General features: G+C 32.2%; 1 protein-coding gene across 4 annotated transcripts; it reads right to left on the bottom strand.

The window, feature by feature from the left end:
- Positions 1-2,837: 2,837 nt before the first annotated feature.
- SRD2 (snRNA activating complex family protein) lies at positions 2,838-7,146 on the bottom strand. Of its 4 annotated transcripts, XM_078991635.1 has the most exons (15): positions 6,823-7,146; positions 5,892-6,166; positions 5,741-5,795; positions 5,491-5,634; positions 5,018-5,205; positions 4,894-4,949; positions 4,729-4,795; positions 4,586-4,638; positions 4,400-4,478; positions 4,144-4,232; positions 3,978-4,068; positions 3,804-3,905; positions 3,583-3,708; positions 3,235-3,501; positions 2,838-3,146 (listed from the first exon to the last, which is right to left on the bottom strand). In XM_078991635.1, exons 5-15 carry the CDS (start codon positions 5,165-5,167, stop codon positions 2,862-2,864), a joined length of 1,365 nt encoding a protein of 454 aa, XP_078847761.1. In that variant the 5' UTR covers positions 5,168-5,205; positions 5,491-5,634; positions 5,741-5,795; positions 5,892-6,166; positions 6,823-7,146; the 3' UTR covers positions 2,838-2,861. The 4 variants fall into 4 exon arrangements, with proteins under 4 accessions (XP_078847761.1, XP_078847760.1, XP_078847763.1 ...); XM_078991634.1 differs by lacking the exon at positions 5,491-5,634; XM_078991637.1 differs by lacking the exon at positions 5,491-5,634 and having other exon boundaries at positions 5,018-5,189.
- Between the last annotated feature and the right edge of the window lie 1,732 nt (positions 7,147-8,878).

The raw sequence follows: 8,878 nt of genomic DNA, 5'->3' as shown, positions 1-8,878 counted from the left end.
CTTCATTATAACTCGGATTTCGGCGTTCTTTATATGTACGGAAACCTTGTGACATATTCTAAAACTTGGTTAAGACTATTCATTCTAAATAATCTTTTGTCGAAAAGTCATTTTTGACCCCTATTGCCTCTAAATTGACTAGCCCGGATCTGCGGGCGTTACACCTGGAAGTAGAAAGAGAGTGTGAGCTTAAGCTTGAAGGATTAATCTTATTTTGAGGACATGTCTTATAATCAGATAGTATTTGTGTAGTATAGAATCTACATGCCTTATAAAGATAGTATTTGTGTAGTATAGAATCTAGCAATCTATCCTTATTTTATTTGTTTAGACTAGTGCTTGATATCATTAGTTGTTTGTCCTCATGTTTTCTTGTTGACATTTGCTCCACTTTATGTGAGGTTATTTTAGCTCAGTGGATCCTCCTCCCAAACAAACATCATTGTTTTATTCTTTGTGACATGACGTTTTTAATTTATTCATATCTCAATTTTTTCAGAAGCTTTCTACGAAAGCATTCTCTTTTACCAGGACTACTACTATCGTATCTCCCATTTATCTCATGAGCACTGTTTTCAAAACCGGACCGGACCGGCCGGTTAAACCGATTCAACCGAAAACCGGTCAGGCAACCAGTTCTTTAGAACAAAAAAAACCGCCTAAAAACAAACCGGTAAGAACCACTGGTTCAACCAAAAACCGGTAGCGAACCGGACTGGTCAAAACGGAAAAAACCGGCAGACAAAAAAATTATAAAACTTTAAACTTGATAAAAACAAATAGGACACACCTTTTATGGGGGGTCCATGCTCTGGTTTATGAACCATTTAGGCTTTTAGCTTCCATTCCTTTTTTATAAAGCTTTCAAGGCTTCGAAGTTATATTTTTAGGCGATGTGGGATATAGCCTCTAAACAATCACCTGGCTTCATCTCACTTTCAAATGATTACCCATAATTCTTTTATTTCTTTGTTCAAATGTTTCAAATTACCTAACATTTTTTTTTTTGCATGTGATCACCAGCCTAGCTGGTTGTGATGCATCCTGGGTTATAGTCTTCAGTGGGTGATGTCAAGAATTCGATTCTTGGCTGAGCACATTTGAGGGATTTTCCTTGAATTGGCGTGGGTTCGATTCTTCGTTCCATTTGGTGGTGAGTGGTGCCCCTCTTGATGGCCCGCCAGACATTCCTAATCCATCGAGTCGGGTTACCATCTATCTATTTGCCGATTAAAAAAAAAACAAATCTAAACAAAACAAAACTAACATATTTTTTTTATTTTTAGTTTTTACGTTACCTTGATAATATATTTTAAAAAACTCAAATATAAATTATTAGAATTTGGTTTTTGTTGTTTATTTTAAAAGTTTAAAATTCATGATATTATCTTTTATATATATATATATATATATATATATATATATATATATATATATATATATATATATATATATATATATGACGTTGTCCGGTTCATCCGGTTTTTTAGACCGGTTCGATGTCCGGTCCGGTTTTCAAAACATTGCTCATGAGTGATGAGACTTGGATAATGTTCTTATCGATAAGATTTTACATAAATCTTGAAAAAAAAAAACTTATTAAAATTTGTGATTAGTATGATTGTCATTTTTTCTATTATTTTAATATTTTGATGGTTTGGTTACATTATACTCTTGCCGTGGTTTCCGCTTATTTAATTTTTAGTAAACAATTGCACTTGTTTAAGGCAAATAAATAAATAAATTTGTATGTAGTGTGCCATTGTGGTCATGACTTCACGGATTAGTGTTCACGTGCAAATACACGCGTGCGGGCTTAACTAGTTTGTTTGGTTTATTTTGGACGCTCCGTTGAATCTTCTGCCCACTGCCATTTGCCACCTTTTCGAAGCTTAATTTGTTTATTTAATATTATCAATAAATCAAATGAAAATCGGTAATAATTCAACCGTAGATTTATTAATGTCACCCATGGTAAATAAAAGAAATTCGATTAATTATACCGAATTTAATATGTGATCATTTTCTATTCGTAAATAAAATGTTTATATTAACCAAAATAAGTAACATCATTTTTTTTCTATTTTTTTTATGCTAACCTGAAAACAAACAACATTTTTTTTATGCTAACCTGAAAACAAACAAGATAAATATCATGTCACAAAACATAACTTCTTTGAAAAAAACTGATATTTTGATAAATCTAAAAGGTAACTAAAAATGTAAGGATTTTTTATATACAAACAAAATCTAAGGTTTTTTCTTAAATTCTGTTTTACTACAATTTACCCTTAAAAGAAATTAATTTAATGATAAATGGGTCTGAATGAGTACAAACATATCGCCCCAATAATTTATTCAATTTCCAAAATTATATTTAAAACATATAGATCCAAATTCAAACGATCATATAGCAATATTCTGTTAACCAAGGTGGCGTGATTGAAGTGACTTACACGGTTGGATTAGTTCAATAATCATATTTAATACTAATTGCAAATAAAATAATTGGTATCGATTTCGAAAATGGTCAAATGAAAGGGATATGTCCCCTAGTATTGTCGATTACTCGATTTTGATAGCTTAAAATACACTTAAATCAAAAACCATAACGACATCGATCCTGCAATTAAATTCTAATTTAAAATCAGCTTGGGCTTCAAAGCTTTTGGGCTTTTAAACAACTGTCACTTGGGCTTACCAGTTTATCGATAAATTCGGAAATTCCATTTTTGTCAAGTTATGTACGAAATTGAATTTCTTATCAACCTTAATTAATATCGGGTCAACCAAGTAAAAACCGATTGGTGAGAAACTGGATCGGACTCAACCCGAAAAAATCCAAATCTGTACTGACTGATTCATTCATGAATATAATCGTAAACCTTGAAGTCACTGTATATGAGTTGATTATTGGAATAGTGAAGCATGTAATAGCAAATCCCACAGAAAAAGCAAGGATTCTCGGGAGTATACTTGTCATCCACAGTGACCTTCGTCGCTTTGTAGATCTTACAGATCGAGCACTTTTGGAATCGCAACTTGGATTGAAACATAATCAAGGGATACGCAGCTCGATTCTGTACATCCTCCCTCCTATCTATCACCCTCATGTCTCGTATCACCATCACATGCTTACAATCACCCTATCATATACATATACACGCATCTCATATGTGAATTTATGTCATGTATGTATGTATGTAATAGCATGTTGAGATTAATTTTTGATACCTGATGACAGTAAAGATAGCCAGCTCCAAGTCGGAAATTTAGGTCACAAAAACGAGTTGCTTGCATTGGAAGAGGTTTGAAGCGAGGCAACTTGGGAGCAATTCCACTTCCACTTCCTAAAATTTGCTTTTGTTTCTGATGCAGTTCACCTGATATGATGGATTCCCATTTTTCTGATGCAATCTTCTTTGATTCTCTAATCCAATCGAGTATGGGTTTACTGTAGTCTACAGCGTTTATTTTCCTTAAATCGTTGTAAAATATATCCTACGATTACAAAAACATAATTAATTACCAATAATATATTTATGTATGAGTATGAAACTATGAATGTAGAGAGTTAGTTACTTCTATGAGGAAATATCCAGATGGAGTATGCTTTTTGGTTAACTTCATAATTTCATCAGTCAAACAGTATATTTTGTCTCTCAGTTCTGTTAATAATTGGCGTCCAAGAACCAAAATTTCTTGATTCTACAAACAAACAAATTCCAAATTCCAAAACATTATAATAATTACAAAGATATGTTATAAGAGAAGGTTTGTTTTGTAATTTTGTTAATGTTTACCTTAACCCATGAGCGTTTGTGATTATAGACCTCTATGCAAAGAAGGATCTCATTATCATCTATAGGTATTGGTATTTGTTCACGTGTGCTTGATGATTTCACCTGATAAATATGGCTATTATGGTTGGAGTTGATAAATGATAAGAGTTAATAAATAAATAAATAAAGGTAAACCTGTTGTGTCAAATAACTTGTAGAATTAAAGGATGACATTCGTTCTTTCTTCTCTGAGGGAGTCACACATGCAACGGGTCCCGAAACACCACTGACTCAAACCATATTAATATTATTATTATAAATATAAATTTATCAATTTTTTCTACCATAAATAAAAACATACCTAAAAGAATGCAATCTTGCAGCTGATTTGTCTTCTTCTTGTTTTTGTTTAATTCTAGCAACTTTCTCCACCTCTTCCATATAATCTTCCTGAAAATGCATACCAACCAAAATGAGGGTTTAATTCTTAAATTTTTTTCACTACAAAATGAGGGTATCTTAGTTTTTTAATTTTTTTTTTTTAAAAGTATTCATCAATCATGATGGAATATTAAGGATTCTGAAATGAGAAGGAATGGAATAAACAAGAGCCTTACTTCATGAGTTGTCTCCTTTTGTTTCACTCTTTTCATCTTCTTGGATACCTTTCCATTCATCTTTCTGTTATCAAGGACTCTGCAATCATTCAATTTGAAAATGGCGGAATCACTTATCCTATCCATCATTTATTTTATATTTGTAAGAAGTGGATGTATAAAAGGTTTTAGAGACACCTTTCTTACCCATTAGAGCAATCTTCAGATGAAAGTGAATGATCTTTTGTCAAGTTACCATCCTGCAATAAAATTCACAACATCATGTGTTACAAAAAAATAATATTTATTATTTATAATACAAAAAAAAAAAAAAAAAATTATTATCATACCTTGAGTGATGCTTGGAATGCTATATCTACCAACTCCTCCTCACTCAGGATTTTAAGTTCATCAACCCTATAAAAGACAACCAGACCAAAACAAAAACCCTTGATGAGATTTATAGAAAACTAATTTAAGTAAAATAAGAGTGAAAGTGTTGAAAAGCAACTCACGAAATTTCATGATGATGTTCTTCAGTCAATTCCAAGCACAACTCCTTTCTCAGATCCTGCAAAATAACATAATTATTGTTGCTTCATTTCATTTATAAGTTAGTTAGTTTCAAGAATTTAGTACCTTGAGTTGATCTTGAATGCATGACTGGAATTGAGAAACACTAGTGAGGGGACCCACCATGTCTGCAATGTATATAGGACCACCACGAGGAATTGAAACAAACACATCTTCACAACAACAAGAAGAAGAAGAAGAATCTCCCAATTCCATTGTCTTCCTCCACACTAAATCCCTGTGGTTGGAGCCCTCTGTGTAAGCACATGAATATTGCATTATCTAGATGATGAAATCGATGAGTTACATTTGAGCAAAAAACTATTTTTAACTGAACCTTTGGATACTGGTAGAACTTGGGTTTCTAAACCTTTTAGAAAGGGGCTTATGTGTTTATTCTGATGAGATTGGAGTATAATTTATGGAATAAATTTTGGGATTCATATGTATATATTTAAGTGCAGGTGTTCATATGTAACATTATCCTTACATATGTGGATGATTCATTGTTTACTTCTAATTTTGTTTCAATAACATACCTTTTGTCACGCCTTTTTATTCGTTAAGATGAGAAGGGCATAGCGAAATCAGCAAACGACGATTTCAAAAAAAAATCTTTTATTTTTCAGGCATTTTATCAAACACCTTGTGTGCTTTATGAGTTTCTTCAAATTTCTGTAATGCTAATCAACACTCATAGACTTAGAATGCAGTAGTAACTATAGCAGGTAGTATCGTTGGTATGACTTATAAAGGCAAAATAGAATTCAAGGAGTAATCAACACATACCTGATTTAAAAACGTAGAGATAATATGCAGACGTTATTAGAGAGGGATACGGGAGCTGTGATGATCAGCAACGCATAAGTTTGAAATGTGGGGAAGAAGATGGGGAAACAATTTTAAAATACGAAAACATAAGAAAGTTGAGAAAGTATACCTGATATCAGAAGAGATAGCAAGAAGATGGTGTAGCTGCTTCACGGAAAGGAAATTGTGATTCACTGTGACTCATCTGTCGGAAATATGGGGAAGAAGATTTGGAAAGAACGTGGAACATATGAAGCTTTTGGTGACCGGCAGATGTAGGGAGTCAGAGAGTTGAAATTTGAGGAATTTCCCTAAAATTTGTCAATTATCGTTAACCTTCTTTCGAGAGGTTTAGCAAAGAAAACTTTTCTTTGCTAAACCCAAGTTCTACTGGTTCTATATTATCTGGACAGAAACAAATAACAGGTTCTATATTATCTGGACAAAAAGAAATAACAGAAAGAAATCTGAACAGAAAGAAATAACAGATTTAAATCTTAAATAACAGTTAATGAAATAACTGGTTCTGCTGCACAATGCACATATACATATAATTATCTATACGAAAAAGATAATCATTACTGAAATAACAGAAAGAAATAACATATTCAAAGCTTAAATAACAGATGCAAAGCATAAATAACAGTTAATGAAATAACATGTTCTGTTGCATCCATGTTCTTGAGAAAAAAACACAACCACATGTTCTTGAGAAAAAAACACAACCACATAATTTGTAGATAGAAGGTAATATGTTAAGCTTGAGTTTGGAAAGAAGGTTTAAGGTATTTTGGGGATAATCAGTGTAAAAGCAATAATGGCTGTAAAAGTCACGCTTGGTTCTGTTCCTTCCTGTGTGTTCTGATTTATTGCAAATCACACAGCAAGAAATTTTGACCGATAATTAGGGTTTGATCGATAACAAGGAATCACAGAATGGTTTGATCGATAATAATGGCAGTAAAAATCAAGCAGAAAATCAGAAAATATAGCTATATGATCGATAACCTAAACTAAAAAGGAACACAAAGTAAGGAATTTTGATGGATGAAAAACATTACCGTGATGATTGTCGATTGATGAAGAAAAATAGAAATCGCCCAGTCGCTATGATCGATACCGTGAACTTGTGATGAAGGAATCGGCCAATCGATATGTTATGACTTCTGATTTCTGAAGAGCTAAGTCTGTCGATGTGCTCTACAGTGTTTGTGCTCGAATTAGGGTTTGATCGATAACAAGGAACAACAATCTGCGCTTGAAATTTATAATCGTAGTCCGTAGTCCGTAGATGGAGATTGAAGAGTCGATTCGGAAGTCGGAAGAGTGAAGATGAACCGAGGGAACTTTTATTGGAACTTTATAAAGTCATTAAACCAAAAGACGCTTCACTTAAACGTATATATATATATATATATATATATATATATATATATATATATATATATATATATATATATATAATCGTAGTCCGTAGTCCGTAGATGGAGATTGAAGAGTCGATGGAATATGAATCGGAAGTCGGAAGAGTGAAGATGAACCGAGGGAACTTTTATTGGAACTTTATAAAGTCATTAAACCAAAAGACGCTTCACTTAAACGTATATATGTATGTATATATATATATATATATATATATATATATATATATATATATATATATATATATATATATATATATAAATAATCGTAGTCCGTAGTCCGTAGATGGAGATTGAAGAGTCGATGGAATATGAATCGGAAGTCGGAAGAGTGAAGATGAACCGAGGGAACTTTTATTGGAACTTTATAAAGTCATTAAACCAAAAAACGCTTCACTTAAACGTGTATATATATATATATATATATATATATATATATATATATATATATATATATATATATATATATATATATATATATATATATATATATATATATCTTTACTACTTATAAAAGAAATCTAATTATTTCTATAAATAGATTGAATATAATAATATTATTTTTTTAAGACGTACAAATGATTAAGCTAATATTACAAACAACCATTAATAAAATAATATTAAATTTTAAATTTGTTTTGATTCCTTATATTTCTCAGCAAAATCCTAATTTCATGGTCATTCAAAATTTAAAACCTTTTCATCCTAATACGATTATCCTTTAAATGTTGCATTTGCAGCTGATTAAAATATCTCATAGCAGACGTGTGTTTGTTCTCTCCACCTTATAAACCCTGCTATAAATCCCACTGCCATGAAGTATTTCCCTTATAAACCCTAATCGTTTTTCTCCCTCTCTTAGACGAAGACAATGTGTTTTTTTTTAAGAAAAAAAGTTTGAAAATATTCCAATTTCTCAAAAAAATTTACCCCAAATGCGAAACTGGGTAAAATTTTCCATTTTGCGAAGACTACAGGGATGCGAAATGAAAATTCTGCACTTTTGTCTTTTTATGACCCCATTTTGCGAAGTTGGACCACTTATATTATTTCTTGAAAAGATCAGGTGTCAAATGCGAAACTCTAAGCTTTCTTCCCCAATTCGCATTTATACATTAAAAACTTCGCATTTGGCACCCATCCGTCTTTGAGTTCATTCGCATTTCATCGCATTAACTGAGAAATTAATCAGTTGTCTCATATTCGCATTTCAGTTGTTTGAGAAACCCAGATACGAACCCAAATGCGAAACCCACTGATTTCAAATGCGAACCAACCAAAAATCATCAACCACGTACTTGTGTCACCAAATGCGAACTGAATATCACCATTAAATTCTCCTCGCATTCTATAGATGCGAACACAATCCAGATCTCCGACTCCAAGCTTGCGAAATCAAAATCAATTAACCTCAAACAAATCGTGAACTTCTTATGCGAACTGTTTTGACCCACAAAACCAAATGCGAACTCAATTGATGTCATATGCGAACTGATTTCATAGATGCGAACACAATTGATTTCATATGCGAATCCACATCCATCGATATGAAACCAATACCAGTTACAAGCAATTAGTAGCAACCATCGATCCTCTAATGAGGAAACAGTTTCCTATTCGATTGTGCTTTGCAATGACAATCAATAAAGCTCAGGGACAAACAATTCCATATGTAGGTATCTATCTTCCAGAACCA

This window comes from Lactuca saligna, chromosome 4 (assembly GCF_052625555.1).
Source record: "Lactuca saligna cultivar CGN05327 chromosome 4, ASM5262555v1, whole genome shotgun sequence".
NCBI classification, from domain to species: domain Eukaryota; kingdom Viridiplantae; phylum Streptophyta; class Magnoliopsida; order Asterales; family Asteraceae; genus Lactuca; species Lactuca saligna.
Note: the sequence above shows the minus strand (reverse complement) of the source record. Positions and strands in the feature narration are given on the sequence as shown.